Source organism: Canis lupus, chromosome 4 (assembly GCF_048164855.1).
Source record: "Canis lupus baileyi chromosome 4, mCanLup2.hap1, whole genome shotgun sequence".
Classification (NCBI taxonomy): Eukaryota; Metazoa; Chordata; class Mammalia; order Carnivora; family Canidae; genus Canis; species Canis lupus.
Genome location: NC_132841.1, coordinates 5,201,107 through 5,222,544, shown reverse-complemented (window position 1 = coordinate 5,222,544; position 21,438 = coordinate 5,201,107). Strand labels below are relative to the sequence as shown.

General features: G+C 38.8%; 1 protein-coding gene across 1 annotated transcript in view; it reads right to left on the bottom strand.

Annotated features, from left to right (window-relative positions):
• LYST (lysosomal trafficking regulator) overlaps nucleotides 1–21,438 on the bottom strand; it is a 189,383-nt gene that overhangs the window by 29,041 nt on the left and 138,904 nt on the right. Inside the window, exons 41-44 of the mRNA XM_072822986.1 lie at nucleotides 17,996–18,062; nucleotides 16,319–16,475; nucleotides 13,543–13,683; nucleotides 10,664–10,881 (exon numbers count right to left, since the gene is read on the bottom strand). Of these exons, the coding sequence (XP_072679087.1) occupies nucleotides 10,664–10,881; nucleotides 13,543–13,683; nucleotides 16,319–16,475; nucleotides 17,996–18,062 (583 nt within the window). The remainder of the gene's footprint in view (nucleotides 1–10,663; nucleotides 10,882–13,542; nucleotides 13,684–16,318; nucleotides 16,476–17,995; nucleotides 18,063–21,438) is intronic.

Below are 21,438 nucleotides of genomic sequence, written 5' to 3'. Positions count from 1 at the left end.
ACATTAATATGCTTAAAGAAAGATTCTGATTCCTCTTCTTTCAAGACACAATGGCTGGTTTCACAGGATGATTTTCTGTTGCTAACTCATGTAGGGGCCAAGGGCAGCCTGCCCAAAGATGGGGCACTTTGGCATATTGGTTAGTTTATTTTAAAGATTTACCACTTATTTGAAAGACAGAGAGAGAGAGAGAGTGCAAGAGGATGCAAGTGCATGCACAGGAAGTGGGGGAGGGGCAGAGAGAGGGAAAAGGAGAATCCTAAGCATGGGGCTCAATCTCACAACCCTGAGATCATGACCTGAGCCAAATTCAAGACTCAGATGCTTAACCAACTGAGCCACCCAGGCATATCAATTTCATTTTAAATAAAAGTTACTTAGGAGATAGCCTGTGTAAGAAGACCCAGACCCTCCCCTGTCCCCCTGCAAGCAAGAAATAAATTTCCCATGTGAAAGGTACCCTCCCCATAGCAGGAACTAAAGAGGCATCTTTATCACCGGAGATGGGAAATTTAGAGTGGAAAAGGCTGTATAAACAATGCTTGTTACTTTTTACTAATTTAATACCCCAGCCCAAATTCTGTTTAGAAATCCTTACAAATTAAAGCTCTCAAAGTTAAGTTTTCTTTGTCCCATCAATTCTTCACAGATTTATTGTCTTTTTGTCTAAAAAGTATAGAAACTGCCTGCCTTGGTCATTTCATTAGGTCTTAATTTCATTATTGAGCCTCTGTGTGAACATAATTAAACTTTGGAGTTTTTTTTCCTATGAATCTGTCTTATGTAAACCTAACTCTTAGTCTAGCTAGAAGATCTTGAAGGGCAGAGAAAGAATTTTTCGTTCCCTTCACTCACATACATCATCTTGGAGAGGTCTATGAATATCAACTACTGAGGCATGTTTTCTCACCAATATATAGAAATTAGTAAGGAGCCTAGATTTTTGAGGTCTCTATCTATCCCTTTTTCCTGGGCAGAGGAGTCAGGAATTTTAACAGTAGTATCATTGAAACCCAAGCAAAGTCCTTCATGCTAGCATCCTTCTTATGACACGAAGCTGAAGAGAAAGCAGGTGGTGGTGGCTGGGGGGCAGGGCAATAATCAGCCTGGAAGAGGAGTAAAGATTCAGGACTTGCCATGGTCCTTTTCTTTCTCCTTCAGGTTTGGAATAAAAAAAAAAAAAAAAAAGACTTTATGTATAATACTAAATTATGAAAAAAGTCATTTGTTTAAAGTGATATATAGAAAAGGCAAAAATGACGTTAAGATACGATGTTGGTAGGTAGTTCAAGAGAGTATCATTTAGGTTCTAATGAAAACTGTGGGTGACTGAAAAAGTGTGGTGAAAATTGTAAGCTCTGTTATGTAAAGAGCACTATTACACTTTTCTTCCCCCTGTTGTCATCCCCTGCAGTCAGATGGAGAGTGATGCGCATTTCCTTCTTTACTTCTACAACTAACAGTCAGGAGCTGGTACAGATTTTTCATGTTCTGTGCATATGCACTTGTACAATGAGCCTTTTAGCATTTCATCAGGCGTAGCCAATTTTATTACATATCTAGACATTACCTTTCTATAAATGCCAAAATAAAATTTCAAAGATTCTTTGGAAGTTAAATAATCAGCACTACTCTTCTTGTGTCCACCACCCCCGCTGCCACCACAAGAGATCAAATACTTATTATAAATGCTTATCTAAGCATGGTCTTTTTTTTTTTTTTTAAGATTTTATTTATTTATTCATGAGAGACACAGAGAGGGAGAAGCAGGCTCCATACAGGGAGCCTGATGTGGGACTTGATCCAGGGTCTCCAGGATCATGCCCTGGGCTGAAGACAGTGCTAAACCACTGAGCCACCAGGGCTGCCCTAAGCATGGTCATTCTTAAAGGCTGCTTGACATGGTATACTCAAAAATTCAAATGAAGACTGGAATAATCCTCTAGCCAGGGCTTTAAAAAATTTATTTGAAAATAGTGTTTCTCGGGCAATCCGGGTAGCTCAGCGGTTTAGCGCCACCTTCAGTCCAGGGCATGACCCTGGAGACCCAGGATTGAGTCCCACGTCGGGCTCCCTGCATGGAGCCTGCTTCTCCCTCTGCCTGTGTCTCTGCCTCTCTCGTGTGCACTCTGTGTCTCTCATGAATAAATAAATAAAATATTTTAAAAAATGAAAATAGTGTTTCTCTATTCTATGGTATCAATTTCTAAGTGAATCTTATATATTAGCATTTCTACATTCTTTAACAAGATTAACATTAAAAAAAAAAAAGATTAACATTTATTTATACTTAGTTCCTCGGCAGACATTATCCTGTATGAATTGCCTTCCTTATTTATGAGGTTGGTATTATTGTTCACATTTTACAAATTTGTATATTTAGTTACAGTGAGGTTAAGCTATTTGCCCAAGGTCACAAGGCAAGTGGCAGCATCACAGGATGAGGGTTTGAACTCAATTCTGAATTCAGAGACTGTACACTTAATCACTCTACTTTCTCTGGCTCTGTGAATTGAATGTTATCATAGTCCTAGAACAATGGCATAAACTCTACTCTTTTTAAACCTCAAAGTCCCAAAGAAATAGTGACAAAAATTCCAGTAAAATGACAATTATGTGGGATATTTCAGCATGCAGATACTGTTAATGTGAATTTTACATAAGAATAATTGAAAAGATATGTTAGGATTATAGGCAGAGTATAATGAGTTATTTTTAAAAAATTTTTTAAAAGATTTTATTTATTTATTCATGAGAGATAGTGATAGAGACAGAGACACAGGCAGAGGGAGAAGCAGGCTCCACGCAGGGATCCTGATGTGGGACTCCATCCTAGGTCTCCAGGCATGACCCTAGGCTGAAGGCAGCACTAAACTGCTGAGCCACTCGGGCTGCCCTATAATGAGGTTAATGTCAAAATTCCTAATTGCTTTTAAAGTTATATTTTAGATCAAATATAAATGAAGGTAAAAAATTACACCTGAAGCCTTGCCTTTACTTTATACTACTCTTTTTTTTTAATTTATTTTTTATTGGTGTTCAATTTACTAACATACAGAATAAACCCCAGTGCCCGTCACCCATTCACTCCTACCCCCCGCCCTTCTCCCCTTCTACCACCCCTAGTTCGTTTCCCAGAGTTAGCAGTCTTTACGTTCTGTCTCCCTTTCTGATATTTCCCACTCATTTCTTCTCCCTTCCCTTATATTCCCTTTCACTATTATTTATATTCCCCAAATGAATGAGAACATATAATGTTTCTCCTTCTCTGACTGACTTACTTCACTCAGCATAATACCCTCCAGTTCCATCCACGTTGAAGCAAATGGTGGGTATTTGTCATTTCTAATAGCTGAGTAATATTCCATTGTATACATAAACCACATCTTCTTTATCCATTCATCTTTCGTTGGACACCGAGGCTCCTTCCACAGTTTGGCTATCGTGGCCATTGCTGCTATAAACATCGGGGTGCAGGTGTCCCGGCGTTTCATTGCATTTGTATCTTTGGGGTAAATCCCCAACAGTGCAATTGCTGGGTCGTAGGGCAGGTATATTTTTAACTGTTTGAAGAACCTCCACACAGTTTTCCAGAGTGGCTGCACCAGTTCACATTCCCACCAACAGTGTAAGAGGGTTCCCTTTTCTCCGCATCCTCTCCAACATTTGTTGTTTCCTGCCTTGTTAATTTGCCCCATTCTCGCTGGTGTGAGGTGGTATCTCATTGTGGTTTTGATTTGTATTTCCCTGATGGCAAGTGATGCAGAGCATTCTCTCATGTGCATGTTGGCCATGTCTATGTCTTCCTCTGTGAGATTTCTGTTCATGTCTTTTGCCCATTTCATGATTGGATTGTTTGTTTCTTTGGTGTTGAGTTTAATAAGTTCTTTATAGATCTTGGAAACTAGCCCTTTATCTGATATGTCATTTGCAAATATCTTCTCCCATTCTGTAGGTTGTCTTTGAGTTTTGTTGACTGTATCCTTTGCTGTGCAAAAGCTTCTTATCTTGATGAAGTCCCAATAGTTCATTTTTGCTTTTGTTTCTTTTGCCTTCGTGGGTGTATCTTGTAAGAAGTTACTATGGCCGAGTTCAAAAAGGGTGTTGCCTGTGTTCTTCTCTAGGATTTTGATGGAATCTTGTCTCACATTTAGATCTTTCATCCATTTTGAGTTTATCTTTGTGTATGGTGCAAGAGAGTGGTCTAGTTTCATTCTTCTGCATGTGGATGTCCAATTTTCCCAGCACCATTTATTGAAGAGACTGTCTTTCTTCCAATGGATAGTCTTTCCTCCTTTATCGAATATTAGTTGACCATAAAGTTCAGGGTCCACTTCTGGGTTCTCTATTCTGTTCCATTGATCTATGTGTCTGTTTTTGTGCCAGGACCACACTGTCTTGATGACCACAGCTTTGTAGTACAACCTGAAATCTGGCATTGTGATGCCCCCAGATATGGTTTTCTTTTTTAAAATTACCCTGGCTATTCGGGGTCTTTTCTGATTCCACAAAAATCTTAAAATAATTTGTTCTAACTCTCTGAAGAAAGTCCATGGTATTTTGATAGGGATTGCATTAAACGTGTATATTGCCCTGGGTAACATTGACATTTTCACAATATTAATTCTGCCAATCCATGAGCATGGAATATTTTTCCATCTCTTTGTGTCTTCCTCAATTTCTTTCAGAAGTGTTCTGTAGTTTTTAGGGTATAGATCCTTTACCTCTTTGGTTAGGGTTGTTCCTAGGTATCTTATGCTTTTGGGTGCAATTGTAAATGGGATTGACTCCTTAATTTCTCTTTCTTCAGTCTCATTGTTAGTGTATAGAAATGCCACTGATTTCTGGGCATTGATTTTGTATCCTGCCATGCTACCGAATTGCTGTATGAGTTCTAGCAATCTTGGGGTGGAGACTTTTGGGTTTTCTATGTAGAGTATCATGTCATCGGCGAAGAGGGAGAGTTTGACTTCTTCTTTGCCAATTTGAATGCCTTTAATGTCTTTTTGTTGTCTGATTGCTGAGGCTAGGACCTCCAGTACTATGTTGAACAGCAGTGGTGAGAGTGGACATCCCTGTCTTGTTCCTGATCTTAGGGGAAAGGTTCCCAGTGCTTCCCCATTGAGAATGATATTTGCTGTGGGCTTTTCATAGATGGCTTTTAAGATGTCGAGGAATGTTCCCTCTATCCCTACACTCTGAAGAGTTTTGATCAGAAATGGGTGCTGTATTTTGTCAAATGCTTTCTCTGCATCTATTGATAGGATCATATGGTTCTTGGTTTTTCTCTTGCTGATATGATGAATCACATTGATTGTTTTACGGGTGTTGAACCAGCCTTGTGTCCCAGGGATAAATCCTACTTGGTCATGGTGAATAATTTTCTTAATGTACTCTTGGATCCTATTGGCCAGTATCTTGTTGAGAATTTTTGCATCCATGTTCATCAGGGATATTGGTCTGTAATTCTTTTTGGTGGGGTCTTTGTCTGGTTTTGGAATTAAGGTGATGCTGGCCTCATAGAACGAATTTGGAAGTACTCCACCTCTTTCTATCTTTCCAAACAGCTTTAGGAGAATAGGTATGGTTTCTTCTTTAAACGTTTGATAAAATTCCCCTGGGAAGCCATCTGGCCCTGGACTCTTACGTCTTGGGAGGTTTTTGATGACTGCTTCAATTTCCTCCCTGGTTATTGGCCTGTTTAGGTTTTCTATTTCTTCCTGTTCCAGTTTTGGTAGTTTGTGGCTTTCCAGGAATGCGTCCATTTCTCTTAGATTGCCTAATTTATTGGCGTATAGCTGTTCATAATATGTTTTTAAAATCGTTCGTATTTCCTTGGTGTTGGTAGTGATCTCTCCTTTCTCATTCATGATTTTATTAATTTGAGTCTTCTCTCTCTTCTTTTTAATAAGGCTGGCTAATGGTTTATCTATCTTATTAATTCTTTCAAAGAACCAACTCCTGGTTCTGTTGATCTGGTTCCACAGTTCTTCTGGTCTCGATTTCGTTGAGTTCTGCTCGAATCTTTATTAACTCCCTTCTTCTCTTGGGTGTAGGATCTATTTGCTGTTTTTTCTCTAGTTCCTTTATGTGTAAGGTTAGCTTTTGTATTTGAGTTCTTTCCAGTTTTTGAATGGATGCTTGTATTGCGATGTATTTCCCCCTTAGGACTGCTTTTGCTGCATCCCAAAGATTTTGGATGGGTGTATCTTCATTCTCATTAGTTTCCATGAATCTTTTTAATTCTTCCTTAATTTCCTGGTTGACCCTTTCATCTTTTAGCAGGATGGTCCTTAACCTCCACGTGTTTGAGGTCCTTCCAAACTTCTTGTTGTGATTTAGTTCTAATTTCAAGGCATTATGGTCTGAGAATATGCAGGGGACGATCCCAATCTTTTGGTATCGGTTCAGACCCGATTTGTGACCCAGTATGTGGTCTATTCTGGAGAAAGTTCCATGTGCACTTGAGAAGAATGTGTATTCAGTTGAGTTTGGATGTAAAGTTCTGTAGATATCTGTGAAATCCATCTGGTCCAGTGTATCATTTAAAGCTCTCGTTTCTTTGGAGATGTTGTGCTTAGAAGACCTATCAAGTATAGAAAGAGCTAGATTGAAGTCACCAAGTATAAGTGTATTATTATCTAAGTATTTCTTCACTTTGGTTAATAATTGATTTATATATTTGGCAGCTCCCACATTCGGGGCATATATATTGAGGATTGTTATGTCCTCTTCTTGGATAGATCCTTTAAGTATGATATAGTGTCCCTCTTCATCTCTCACTACAGTCTTTGGGGTAAATTTTAGTTTATCTGATATAAGGATGGCTACCCCTGCTTTCTTTTGAGGACCATTCGAATGGTAAATGGTTCTCCAACCTTTTATTTTCAGGCTGTAGGTGTCCTTCTGTCTAAAATGAGTCTCTTGTAGACAGCAAATAGATGGGTCCTGCTTTTTTATCCAGTCTGAAACCCTGCGCCTTTTGATGGGGTCATTAAGCCCGTTCACATTCAGAGTTACTATTGAGAGATATGAATTTAGTGTCATCATGATAACTATTCAGTCCTTGTTTTTGTGGAATGTTCCACTGAACTTCTTCTTAAAGGGGAATTTTAAGAGTCCCCCTTAAAATTTCTTGCAGAGCTGGTTTGGAGGTCACATATTCTTTCAGTTGCTGCCTGTCTTGGAAGCTCTTTATCTCTCCTTCCATTTTGAATGAGAGCCTTGCTGGATAAAGTATTCTTGGTTGCATGTTCTTCTCATTCAGGACCCTGAATATATCCTGCCAGCCCTTACCGGCCGGCCAGGTCTCTGTGGAGAGGTCTGCTGTTACCCTAATACTCCTCCCCATAAAAGTCAGGGATTTCTTGTCTCTTGCTGCTTTAAGGATCTTCTCTTTATCTTTGGAATTTGCAAGCTTCACTATTAAATGTCGAGGTGTTGAACGGTTTTTATTGATTTTAGGGGGGGGATCTCTCTATTTCCTGGATCTGAATGCCTGTTTCCCTTCCCAGATTAGGAAAGTTTTCAGCTAGAATTTGTTCAAATACATATTCTGGCCCTCTGGCCCTTTCGGCACCCTCGGGAACCCCAATTAAACGTAGGTTTTTCTTCCTCAGGCTGTCGTTTATTTCCTTTAATCTATCTTCATGGTCTTTTAATTGTTTGTCTCTTTTTTTCCTCAGTTTCCCTCTTTGCTATCAACTTGTCTTCTATGTCACTCACTCGTTCTTCCACCTCCTTAACCCTCGTCGTTAGGACTTCTAGTTTGGATTGCATCTCATTCAACTGATTTTTAATTTCTGCCTGATTAGCTCTAAATTCTGCAGTCATGAAGTCTCTTGAGTCCTTTATCCTTTTTTCTAGAGCCACCAGTAGCTGTATAATAGTGCTTCTGAATTGGCTTTCTGACATTGAATTGTAATCCAGATTTTGTAACTCTGTGGGAGAGAGGACTGTTTCTGATTCTTTCTTTTGAGGTGAGGTTTTCCTTCTAGTCATTTTGCTCAGTGCAGAGTGGCCAAAAGCAAGTTGTATTGGGAAAAGGAGAAAAAGAGAGGAGAGAAAGAAGGAAAGAAAAGAGAAAGAGAAAAAAAAGGAAGAAAAAAAAAACGAAAAAAAAAAGAAGAAAAAGAGAAAGAAAAAGAAAGAAAGGAGAAAAAAGGGGGGTGGGGGAAGGAAACAAATCAAAAAGCAAAAAGCAAAAAAAAAAAAAAAAAAGAACCACGGGGGAGTATCTTCTGATTCTGTGTACTTTAAGTCCCTTGGCTTCCCCTGGAAGTTGTCCGTCTAGCTGGTCTTCTGGGGGAGGGGCCTGCTGTGCTGATTTTCAGGTGTTAGCAGTTGGGGGAGCTGCTCTGCCCCTGCCTGGTGCAGGGCTCAGTGGGGGTTGTTTACCCCGTGAGGGGGCAGGAGGCACAACCCCAGTGGCTGCGGCAGCTCTGGAGTCCTGGATTCAGCTCCCGCAGGAACTACTGTCTGCAGGGCCTGGAGGCTCCGGGGCGGGGCCGCTGATCTGCTCAGCTGGGGCAGGAGCGTCCTCGCTGTCCTGGGACCTCCCGGCCTCTGCCTGTCCCGGGGCAGGCCGGATCCTGGGCTGTGTCCCCGCGCCCTGTGCTCCGAAGCCCGCGCTGTTGGATTCGCGCTCCCGCCCCGCAGCCCCCTCCGCGGAGCCGCCCCCGAGCCCCCCCAGCTGCTCCCGCCCCGCAGCCCCCTCCGCGGAGCCGCCCCCGAGCCACCCCCCCGAGCTGCTCCGGGTCCCGCGGTGCGGGCTGCAGCCCTTAGGGAGCTCGGCGCACTCTCCCGGGGCGCAGGTGTCTGTTACTGTCCCGGGGAGCCCGAGGGCATCCTCGCCCTCCTGGGTCCTGCTCCACCTCCCTGCGAGCCCCTTTCCCCCGGGAAGGTTGGTGCAGCTCCTGCTCCTCCGGGACGGGGCTCTCCTGTCCTGGGGACACTCGCCCCGGCCTCCGCCCGGCTCCTCACGGGCCCCTCCCCCTCGGAGGCCTTTTGTGTCTTTATTTCTTTTTTCCCCGTCTTCCTACCTTGATAGCAAACTCTTCTCACTGTAGCATTCCAGCTGGTCTCTCTTTAAATCTCAGGCCGAATTAATAGATTTTCAGGGTAATTTGAAGGTTTTCTAGGTAATTTGGTGGAGACAGGTGATTTGGCGACCCTACTCTTCCGCCGTCTTGCCCCTCCCTCTCCTATACTACTCTTATGTAGAAAATTATTCACCCACTAAGCTGTATTATCCCCTTTTCCAAAACACTGTGCCACAGCATTTCTCTTATCAGAGTCATCAGTAAATCTTACTCTCTTCTAGACCTTTAAGTCTCTGAAGGAATTAAATTTTCTGTTATTGTAAAGATACTTAAAATAATTAGTGAGCAAAATGGACTAAAGAGAATTTTATTTTGAAATTGCTAGTTAGGAATGGGTCTCTGGCATAAATCAGCCCAGGTACAGAGCACATAACCATAGGTTCAGGTGTGCATTTTCCCTGCATTTGTTACAAACACTCCTTAAACCTACGCAGAGAAGTATAGCTGGAGGGGAAGTCCGAGTCAGTCTCACCCTACTTCCTGATTATAACATTAGGAAAGCAGAGAGGCTAAATGCCTTACATAGTGGATTAATGGCTACTCTGCTATACTCACTGTCTCTGAGTGGCCACTAGGCAACACCAGGCAATAGCTTTGTCCATATCATTTGCCTTTTTGCCCCATTCCTTGAGGAATTTTGTTCTAGAGGCCTAATCTGGACCCCCACTACCAAATCCATCCAGGCACCACCACCCAAACATTCCTTCTCACCCTTCTGTCCCCACTTAAATCTTACTCACCTTCATACACCCAGAGTTTAGCAAATTAAATGTTTCCTTAATGGATAAGATTTTTTAAAATAGAAGGCAGCCTATCTAACATCATCAAAAAGTATATGTGAAAGTGTAACAATTCTACTTAGAGGAATTGATATTGTGCTGAAGTTACCATGGCAGGCCCTAACTGCCCTCCCTGGACAGGTCTGCTTACAAGGTTGGCCCTTGGCTGGTACATGGAAACACGGATTTCAGGAGAGTTCCTAATGGGATAAGAGTGGCTTACTGTGCCAAAAATGTTTGCACAAACAATGTGGCTTATACTGAACACCTGATCTCCTTCTGGGAGCCTGGGATTTCAGTACATGTGAGAGAGCGTTTTTGTGACCAGCCCTTAATAAAAATCCTGGGCTCCTACTCTCTAATGGGCTGCCCTGCTAAACAACATTATGCATGTTGCTGGTGGAAATAAGCATGTTCTTTGTTATTTATTGGGAGAAGATTCTTGGAAACTGGAGCCCAGTATCCTCCAGCTTTGCCTTATGCATTTTCCTTTTGCTGATTTTGAATTGTATCCATCACTGTAATAAACCGTCTGTAAGTACAACTATTTGCTGAGTCTTTAAGTCCTCATCCAGCCTGGGGATGGTCCTGAGGAACCCCTGATGGATAGCATCTCAGTCATTTTTCAAGAGGTGAAATACAAAACCTGAAAAGTCTTGGGTAACAGTTTAGGCTGTTGCCAATTCTCTCTGATAATGGGTATTTTAAAGAAACAGCCCAACAGCTGACCTTTTATTCAGGTTTTGCCTTATATAAATGCATATTTTTAAAAGAGTCACTTACAGCAGGATGAAAAACGTTGATGGCTTGAACAGAAGCTTTCCCTTTTTGCTTATACCCGAATACCAAGTCAATCCACTGACAGATGTTCTGGGATACGTAGTCAGACTCTAGAGCCTGTCGATGAATGAGGATAAAAAGACGAGGATCGTTACGTGCCCAAGGAGGGAGGTTGACGTGATTAACCCGTTCACCATTCTGACGCACACCAAAATCAAAACCTAAAAGAGAAGATTAATATTAATGCTTACCTCCCCAAAGCATGCCTCATTTGGCCCCCTGAGCAGGTGTTAAGAGTTCCCAGAAACAGCTAAACAGCTATTAAAAGCAGGAAAAGCAGAGGCAAAGAGAATAGTGACATCATTGTTTATCTACTTACTTACCGAATGATAGAACTACATGGGTTAATGCTATCCTAATTAAATTTGACATCTTTCAACTTTATCCTTCTACCACTTTATACCATATTGAAAAAAAAAACAGCAGAAAATCACTGTCTGCTAATTTCAATATTCCACTTATCAAAACTTCAAATATAAGTGCTTACATATCTGTTCTATTCAATTATAAACTTGATTAAAATAAAACTAAGGCTTTGTATAAGCATTTCTGAATTATTGGTGTTAAAATCATAATCAAATTAAGACTATATTTAGTAAATATTAGCATTCTGTAGTTTAAAAAAATCCAACTAATACAAAATATATACATTCCTAAATGAACTGTTAACTTTATGGTAAGTATAGAGATCTGTCCTGACACCATTTCTACTAAGCATTCCTATGGACAACAAAATTATCGCAACACATTGAATTAGAGAGTTCTTCTGTGATCTAAATGAGCTGTTCTCTAATTGTTTCATTAGTCTGCTAGTGTAAACAAAAATCTCAGAAGTGTTTGTTTAAAAAAAAAAAACTGTCCTAAAAGAAATGTTACAGAGATGTTTTTGTGCTACCTTTTACAGACACCATAATAGAATAGAAACTAAAAAGGATCTCTTAAAAGCTGATTACACTCTACATAAAATTGAGTCGCTACTTCCTTTTAGATCTTGTGAAAACAGAAGGATATTCGTTAATTTTGGAAGTATTTTGAAATGATATGATGTGAAATATAAACCAAGGGCTTATATAAATTAACATGGAGTGAGGGTGGGGGTCATCTCAAAAAGCTCAGCTCCTCCCACAGACAGCTGCAGAGGGATTTAGGACAGACTGGCCAAGAATCTACAGAACTCTATGTGAGCCGCTTTGGGAGAAGTGGCAGGGATTTACTGATTTAACAATAGTGAATGAGACATCTAAGGACTGAGCTAGGGAGGGGCTGAGCAGCAGGGAGTCTGTATAAACTCACATCATTCTCAACTGTTATGTGCTTTAGGGACACATCACAGGCTGGCACACACAAAGCAGATGACTGGAGGTACAACGAAAGGCTTACGGGAATGCTGATAGGAAATGACATGATGTACATGATAGCAAACCATATTTTCCAAAAATATAACAACACTTGCTTTATTGCATGCTTTTCCAGAATCTTGCTGCTCCCCCATCAAGTGGTAAAATCTATATTCTTTCCTTTTGAATGTGGGCATGCACTTGTGACTGCCTCACAAACAGAATGCAGGAGGAGTCTTCCTCTGGACCTCCAGGGCTTGGTTAGAAGAGCCTGTGCAGTTTCTCCTCCTCTCTTGGGACACTCGCCTTTGGAATCCTGAGTTGCCAAGGAGAATGTCCAAGGCCACCATGCTGTGAGGAAGCCCAAACTAGTCCAGGTGGAAAGACCACATGGAAAATCACAGACACCACATAAAGAGAGATGCCTGCCAGCACCCAGCTGCTCTGATCCCCTGGCTGGTCTAGCTCCAGCTAATCTGAATGCAGACCCTAAGCCAAAACCACTAAAAGCACCAGGCTGAGCTGCCCCTGAATTTCTGACCTGCAAAACCTGTAATGATAACTTTATTGTTGTTTTGAGGCACTAAGTGTTGGAGGTATTCGTATGTACCAAGAGATAATGGAAACATACATATAAGGAATCACAGACACAGAAAACAAGCATAGATTTAAATGAGCCCAAGCCCGAAAGCTACAAGGCAGGTACCAAATTGTGGATGCTGACAATTCACTGAGGCATTTCTCATTTGGGCAACACTATGAAATGTGCTCCAGGTTATTAGCAGTATGGATTTATTAATGATTTTCTAAACAGCTCCAGAGAGGCCAGTTAGTATAGAATAAAATTCTAAAGTAATTTTCCCAACACTAACTTCTTTAAAAATACAGTTATCAATTTCATATATTCGTAAAGGTCACATAAAAATATAAAATTATGTAGAACAATGAAATTATGTAGAACAAACACCTCTTAAAGGATTATCTGGTCTATTTAAAAGTAGGTAAGGTTGGTCAAGATTGTTGGTGTTTGGCATCACAGAAAACTCGATTTTATCCTCTACCATCTCTTTTTGGTATTAGAAGATTCTGGCTAGGGTATGTTATTTCTATGTTGGTCACTCATAAAAATCATTAAGATTTTGGTTAAGTTACGTTGCACTTTCAGTAAATTCGTAACTTTTAAAATAATGAACATATGATAACCTTTGCAATTAGAAAAAATAAGCAATTTCTGTAACAAAACTAAAATACATGTTTACAAATACCTTTAATAGTTAAAAGTTACCAATTGTCCACACATATTTAGTCCTATAAAATAGTTAAAATCTTCATACTCACTTGGAAATAAAATGATATACTTGATAAATAAAAGGTATTTCTCTTATTGGGGAACTCAAATTATAGGACTTAGGAAAGCTCTTCTTATTTTTAGAAAATTATAAAATAAGTAGAGAAATATAAATTAGAAATGATTTACTGCTATACCTTCACGGTTGACTAAGAACTCTGGAAGATAAAAAAACTCTGGGATAAGTTCTTTGACATCAGTCATAGATTCAAAAGATGAGAGGCGCCAAGTTGTATTTGTGGAATGAAAAGTTCTGTCTGGAATGTCAAAACTTTGATCTACAAGGAAATACAAACAATGCAATTAAGACATAATGACCTTATTCTATTTGAAGCTTATTATAATTAATTTACTTCTGCTACTTTGAAAAGATTAAAATGATGTTCATTTAGTTTTTCAATTTAAAAGACGTTATTCATGTTCTTGAAAATAAATATTTCTACACACAAATTGAGACCATATTATAGTATTTTTAATCTGTATTATGTTTTCCTAGTACATATAACTGGATGAATTTATATCATTTATTTAATTGATTACTGTCTACCCAAGCAGAATTAAAGCCCCATAACAGCAGGGAGCTGGAGTATCACCCACAACAAGCACATATGAGGGACTTGATGTGACTTATTTATTGAATGAGTGAATAATAAAGAAGGAAAATTAAAGTTCAAATATGTAAAACAGGTTTTTCCCCATCATAAAGCAAAATTACTATTACTTCACCTTTAATAATTAAGATAACTTTTTTCTTTTTTTGGGGGGGGGAGTATTGCTTTTTAGATGTTGTAATTGAGCTAAAGAATGAAGTACAATTTCCTATAAGTGAAAATAAAACTAAACACAGTCACTCCTCTGCTAAGTTCTTCTGCTGTAGATGAGTAATTAAGAACTGAGTTTTGACCTGTCTCTTTCCTGTCAACAGTTACCATCCGCTAGCCATAGGGTAAGCCAAGAACATTAAATGTCATCCAAAGGCCAGCCCCTGAGAACATCAGCTGTGTAGACGCTTCTTAGGAACCATGCTGTATGATCTAAAACTCCTTTGAAGTTGTTGAAGTTTCGAACTTATCTTTTCATTTAGAGACTGTCACAGACTAATCTCAGCATCAAGCAAGGCATAGTTTTGAAAAGGTGTGCTAAATTTCTTCCCCAGGTCTGGGCTTCCCCGCCCAGTAACATTTTCTATTACTTTCACTACTTTCTCTTCTATTTTGTTGAGTCAGTTAGCTCAAGAGAAAAAGTAACCAATCTAAATGGAACCCAGAAAAACTAAAGGCAATTATAGATAAGGCTATGGTGGAGTCATAGTCTCTAGAATAGAGACTATGAAGCTGTGGCATAAAAGCAGCACAGTAAGGGTTCTATTCAGATTTTCAAATTCTTCATTATTTCTTAGCTTAAAAAAGTAATACTACAAATTCCTATGATCTAGAATGTGCATATACTAAATGAGTGATTCTTAAGTTAGCATTTCTGCCCCTAAGGTGACATTTAGCTATGTCCAGAGGTATTCTTAGGTTCTCACAACTGAACTGGTGAATGCCACTGGCATGAAGTGGGCAGAGGCCAGGGATGTTGTAAAATAGCCTATACAACACAGGACGGTCCTCAAAACACAGAATTATGCACTTCAAAATGACTGCCGGGCCAAGGTGAGAAGCCCTGGACTAAGCCAGAAGTCTAGAAATAAATCCAAAAGCCGACATCAGTCATTTCAGATGGCTAATCAGATGAAATTGATGGAGATTGCAGCAGCCTCTGTTTTTTAAAATCATTCTTAAATACACAATGAAGAAAACTTAGCATAATAGCAATATATATTAAAAATTAAGAAATTTTAGTTGATTGGGAGTTTTATATTAATAGATTCTTGGGCTACATGAGAAAAAGAAGGTAGTAAGAGTTCTGTTACACATTGCAGTGGTCCCAAACCATATCTGAAACATTCCTTTTTATTCTGAGTGTCACTTTTTAATAAGGGCATTGGCAAACCATAACATGTCCAGAAGGATGATCAAAATCGTGACAGGTTTGGAAATCAGAACAAACAAGGATAGCTTACACATTAGTTTTTAAAACTCTTTAGTAAGTATGGAACAGTCTTATTTATCTTTTGTATTCCTTGCAGAAGCTGAATAGAGGAGGCTCTCAACCTGATGTCCAATTAACTAAGGATAATTAGCCTGGGGATAAAGAAGACTGAAAGGGAAAAAGGAGACAGGGCAATAATTTTCAAATATTTGAACAGCTGTCATGTGGAACATTTGTACTTACACAGGGACAAATATAAGAAATATATAGAATATAAGAAGAATATAAGAAATATATAAAAATATATATAAAATATATACAAATATATATATATATATATAAAATATATACAAATATATGAAAGCCCCTTCTATATAGACCACATAGAGACAATATAAAATTCATTCTGCCAAGAGGTGGCATGTGAGTAAAAATATATAAAGAAGTTCAAGAAGGGTTGAGTAAATGAACGGAAAATGGTCCCACGAAGGATTCTGGGTGCCATGAGGAACAACTACAGAGCTCATACCACAGTCCTCATTAGAAACTGTTAGGACAGTATGTCCCTATTTGCACACAAGTCAGTAAATTCACCTCTAAGTAATCTTCCTGCCTGCAGTAGGTACTTAAACACTGAGATAGAAGATGATGATGATGATGATGATGATGATGATGATGATGATTCTTTTCTTGAGAGAGAGAAACAGGGAGAGAGAGAGAGAGATGCTTTTTTGAAGAGAATTTTTTTGAAAGAATAAATAGAATTCTTTTTCCGGTGGTTTGATTAGTCTCAATATGTTCTCAGAAAGAATGTCAAAAAAATTTTTTTTTCCTAATGACCCAATAGGATATTTTAGGTAGTTACAAAATAATTCTTACCTTGATAGGCTAAAAACATTTTTGTGAAAGGAGGCATTCTGACCAGGAAGTGAAGCACAGTGCCACTGTTAGAATAGTGGGAGCCGTAGTGGTAGGGCTGCACAGGAGGCATGGGGTCATCTTCCCTAGCTCCTTTGCGGTACTCTTCCTCCAAGTACTGAAGGAAACAAGGAATCAGACAGTATTCATGAGAGAGTGCTCCAGACAAAGCTGGAAAAGCCTCACTAATTTTCTTTCCATTTTCTCTACTGTCTGCCCCTTTTCAAAATTTTTATTTTATTTTACTTTTTATTTTGAGAGAGAGAGTAGGAGCAGAAGACTGGGTGGGGTAGGGGCAGAGAGAAAGAGAGAATCCCACATTGCGCAGGCTCCACACTCAGCATAGAGTCTGACACAGGGCTCTATTTCATAACCCTGAGATCATGACCCGAGCTGAAATCAAGAGTCAGACACTCAACCAACTGAGCCAAGCAGGCGTTCCTCTACTGCCCCTTTGACACCATTCTCCATGGCTTGCCCTCCCACTTGTGTTTGGACCTCAGCCACCTCGAGCATCTCCTCCTTGGTGTCCTGCTGAGGTTTGGCCACCTGAGAAGCATGGCACAGTCTGCACCTTTAGCAGTCTGGCTCCCAACATGACTTATAATGTTTAAGTTAATCAATCGCTCAATAAATGAGAGCTACTACTGTCACTAGAGACGTCTGCATTTTAAAAATGAGTCTCAAGATACAATGCTATGTTCTTTAGAGAAACTCTCTAGCAGTGGAAAAGCAACAGCAATGGAAAAACTGTACCACATTACTGAAATTCTTAGGTATTAACATTACACATTATGGCTGTTTTGCAATGTAGTTATACTGAGATAAAAATGAATACAGTGATTTTTTTCATGACTCCTATATTCCTATCATGAAGTAGGAAGCTCAACTGAATATTTAATATCTGTCACTCATCTCCCATAGCTCTGTCTGGCTCTGATAACAAAGTCGGGTGATAGTGAATTTCTAGAATCACTTCTCGATTCCATAGCACTACCCCATTTTCAACTGCAGAAGAATCAAGGAGTGACAGTTATAAGATGGCTGGAGAGATCTTTCTGGAACTATGACACAAAACAATGTGAATGCGAGAAAACTGCTTCTCTTACCTTCATACTGCTGTGAAGATGCAGCATGTGGCTAATGAGTTTTTAAAAAAATTTCCAACACAATTCCATTAATGTTAATTTCACAGAAATAGATAATTTATACTTTGATATATTTCTGCTAATAAACTAATGCATAATTTGCTGAATATGAATAAAAGGAATTTATGGTGCATTATAAATAGACTGATATTGTTATATAAATAACACCAGGGGATACAAATAGCAGGTCTCTGAAAATCTCAGTGAGTTTTTTTTTAAAAGGAATATAGTTATTTACATGTGGATTACAGTGGATTATTAGCTTCCAATTTATGCTATAATAAGTGTATTTCTTTGGGCAAAGTGTTTTCAGAGAATTGAGACAGACAATAATATTTAAAATCATATAATGATTTCCAGTTGTCTGTCACTCAAAGCACAAGAAAGTAAAAAACAGAAAAATTAATATTATAAAATTAGGCAAAACACAAGTCTATAGAATATAACTTAAGTTTTCATTGATCAAAATATGAGGAAAAACCAAACCTACCTTGTATGTGTCCACATAACGATCTTCCTTTTCTTTATACTGCACAGCTATAGGCTTAGAGAGATTTCTACAGACAAAGAGAGGATGGAAAAATATGAAGTATTTTGATACTGTCAAGACTAAGCTGCCTACACACCACCTGCATCGTGTAAGTAAATTGGTGATCAGCAAGCACTCAGCCCTTAGTTTAGTGCTTACACATCCTGCTTTGGAACTAACAGCCATCATTCAGTATTATGATTTAATCAATTGACCTAAGGTAGAGTTTTCCTAAACATATCCAAACCAATCTTAGGAATTCCTGACTTATGAGTAACAGATAAGAAGGGCTGTCACCGCCTCTCCTCTCCCTGCTTCCTCTACTTCCTCCAGAATCACCACGGATGCTGCCCCAGGCAGATTCCGGCCAAGTCCTGAAGTTCCTGCCCCATCTTCCAGACCTACACTGGCTAGGCAGTGAAAACCGAAGGGCAATTTGGATGGGAAATATGCTCATGAGGGGATGTTATATAATTATTAGACTAGTTACTGAAAATTAAAGAAATTTAATACTTAAAAAAAATTTTTTTTTTAATTTAAGTAGGCTCCACACCCAGTGTGGGGCTTGAACTCATGCCTCTGAGAGTAAGAGTGACATGCTCTATTGACTGAGCCAGCCAGGTGCCCCAAAATGACATGTTTAAAATGACCAAGTGGAGATTTGGAGTGAGAGTACTGAAATAAATGTTTTGTTGTCTAATTCATAGATCAGGAGTGACATCATTGTTCATAAAGTAGAGAATGTTTGCACACATGTGGATGTGTCTGTGCTGGTGTTCACGCTGTACCAGGGAGGCTAGAGAACTCTAGAATGAATCCTCACTTTTACAAGCTAAGAATCAAGTAGTGTCCCCGTGTGACACTTGAAAGAGCAAGAGGAAAAGATCAAACAAGGCAGAGCAGCCTGCCTAGCTGAGGAACCATCTGGTCTGTCATCAGGGTGTGGCTATCTGGAGTTTCAACATCTGGCTCAGTAACTAGATCAACATCTAAGATTTGCAGATATTTCAGTAGGTCAAACCAGATCTGCTGAGCCAGTTATTAATATACCAATTTTGGAGCACCTGGGTGGCTCAGCAGTTGAGCATCTGCCTTATTAGGCTCAGGTCGTGATCCCAGGGTCCTAGGATTGAGTTCTGCATGGGGTTCCCCACAGGGAGCCTGCTTCTCCCTCTGCCTGTGTCTCTGCCTCTCTCTCTGTGTCTCTCATGAATAAATAAAATCTTAAAAAAAAAACTTATCTCCTAGGGATATTGAAATTAGTGATAGAAAACACTAATTTTGTTTTTGAGAGCTTTCTAATCCTGAAAAAATTGTCAAAAAGTATAACGTTTTATAGAATAGATACAAATTCACCCCTCAAAATCATGTTTAAGATGGGCATGCAGTTTTTCCTAAACAGTGTTAAGTAGGTTTTTTTGAACACAAGTAATACTTATTGTTGTGGCTGAAAAATCAGAAACTACTGATGAGCAGATTGAGTAACTCCCAAATCAGCTATTCCTACTACTAATACCTACTACTATTCATAGGTAAAATATTTTGGTATATACCTTTCCAGAGGTTTTCCTGGTTATCTGTATATGTATACTCATGTTTAAAATAAAAACATCTTCCCCACTTAGACTATATATTTCTAAAATACCATTTTTAATGGCTGCAATGTAAAAGTTCACTCAAACCTCATCATGTTGGGCATTGAGGTTATTTCTAAATTTTAGCTACTTAAAGAAAATGATAGCAGTTTAAGGACTATCTGTATGGCCAGATCTTTGCTTGCAATGCCAGAGTCCTTGCCCTCATGAAACTTTAGTGGGAACCTTTCTGGTAAAGTACATATTCTTAAATATTACTAAAATAGAGTCCCAGAAGTTAATTTGCTAAAGCAGAGTATGCATATTTGGAGAGTTCTTTTGCTATATATTGTCAAATTGCCTTCCAGAAAGATTGGATCTATTTATACCAGTAGTGTAAAAATGTCTAAATGTCTATCAGCAGTGTATAAAAATGTTTGGAAGATAAATAACACGCCACTTGCTGTTTTTTTAAATTGACAAATACATTAAACTGTATCTGATTTCTCAAAAATCATCTTAAACTAGGCCTACTTTTCTGAGGTTAACACATTCTAAAAAATATACATTCTAATATACCAAGTAGGATATTTGCAGTCAATTTTTCTTTAAATTACATAAGGAAAATTTAAAAACTAAATAACCAACCAAACAAACAAACAAAAACTAAATAACCAGAATATTTCCTCAATTTGGTTACTCTAAAATGCAACTCATTCAAGAAAGGCAGGATAAGTGCACAATTCTTCTGCTTTAAGCGCCAAATTTCAAAAGTAAGGAATGGTGTCCTAGTTATATCCAATGGCAACCAGTAAATTTTGGGGGAGGGCCTTTAAAGTATCATTATTATTATTTTTTTTAATTTAAATGTGTTTTAATCAATTGTAGTCATTATTCTTCCTGATGCTCAGATTGTCCTGTCTTTGACAGTGAGAGCCATTGAAGTTGGCTCCTGAGTCCTTTATTTATTTATTTTGATTATTGTAAAAAACACACGATACAAAATTTACAATCCTAACAGTCCTCAAATATACATACAGTTCAATAGTGTTTACCATATTTACATTGTTGTCTAACAGATGTCTAGAACGTTTTCAACTGGCAAACCCCCCACTGAACAACTCCCCATCTCTCCCTCCCCTGTCCCCCAGCAATCACCATTCCATGCTCTGCCTCTGAGTCTGACGATCCTAGATAACTCATGAATGTCATTATATTTGTCTTTTTTTGTGGCTGGCTTATTTCACTTAGCACAATATCCCCAAGTTTCATCCATGTAATAGCATATGACAGGACTTCACTCCTTTTTAAGGCTGAATAACATTCTATTGTATGTATGTACTACATTTTCCCCATCCATCCATCCATCCATCCATAGACAAATACTTGGGCTGCCTCCCCAATTCGGTTGTTGTGAATCATGTTGCAATGAACATAAGCATGTAAATATGTAAATATGGTCCTTAAATCCTTCTGACAAGACTATTAATTTCCTTGCTTTCTGACACAACAAATATCCCAGGTTCATCTTATATGTTTTCTTCTGAAAAATTTAGAATGAGAGAATAGGAAATCACCATTTTGTGACCCCTAGTGAAATAAATAACTGACTTAAGAGATAATCATCAGTGACAGAAACAAGTTTTGTGGAAACCCGATACCGTGGATCAATCTGAGCATCATTAGCATGGAATAGCATATGTCTCCTGATATGGACAATATGAAGTTCACAACACCATCTACAAAGCATTCTTCCCCCAAAAAGTTGAACTTCAATCTAACCAAGCCTTTATTTTTTTTTTATTTTTTTATTATTATTATTATTTTTTA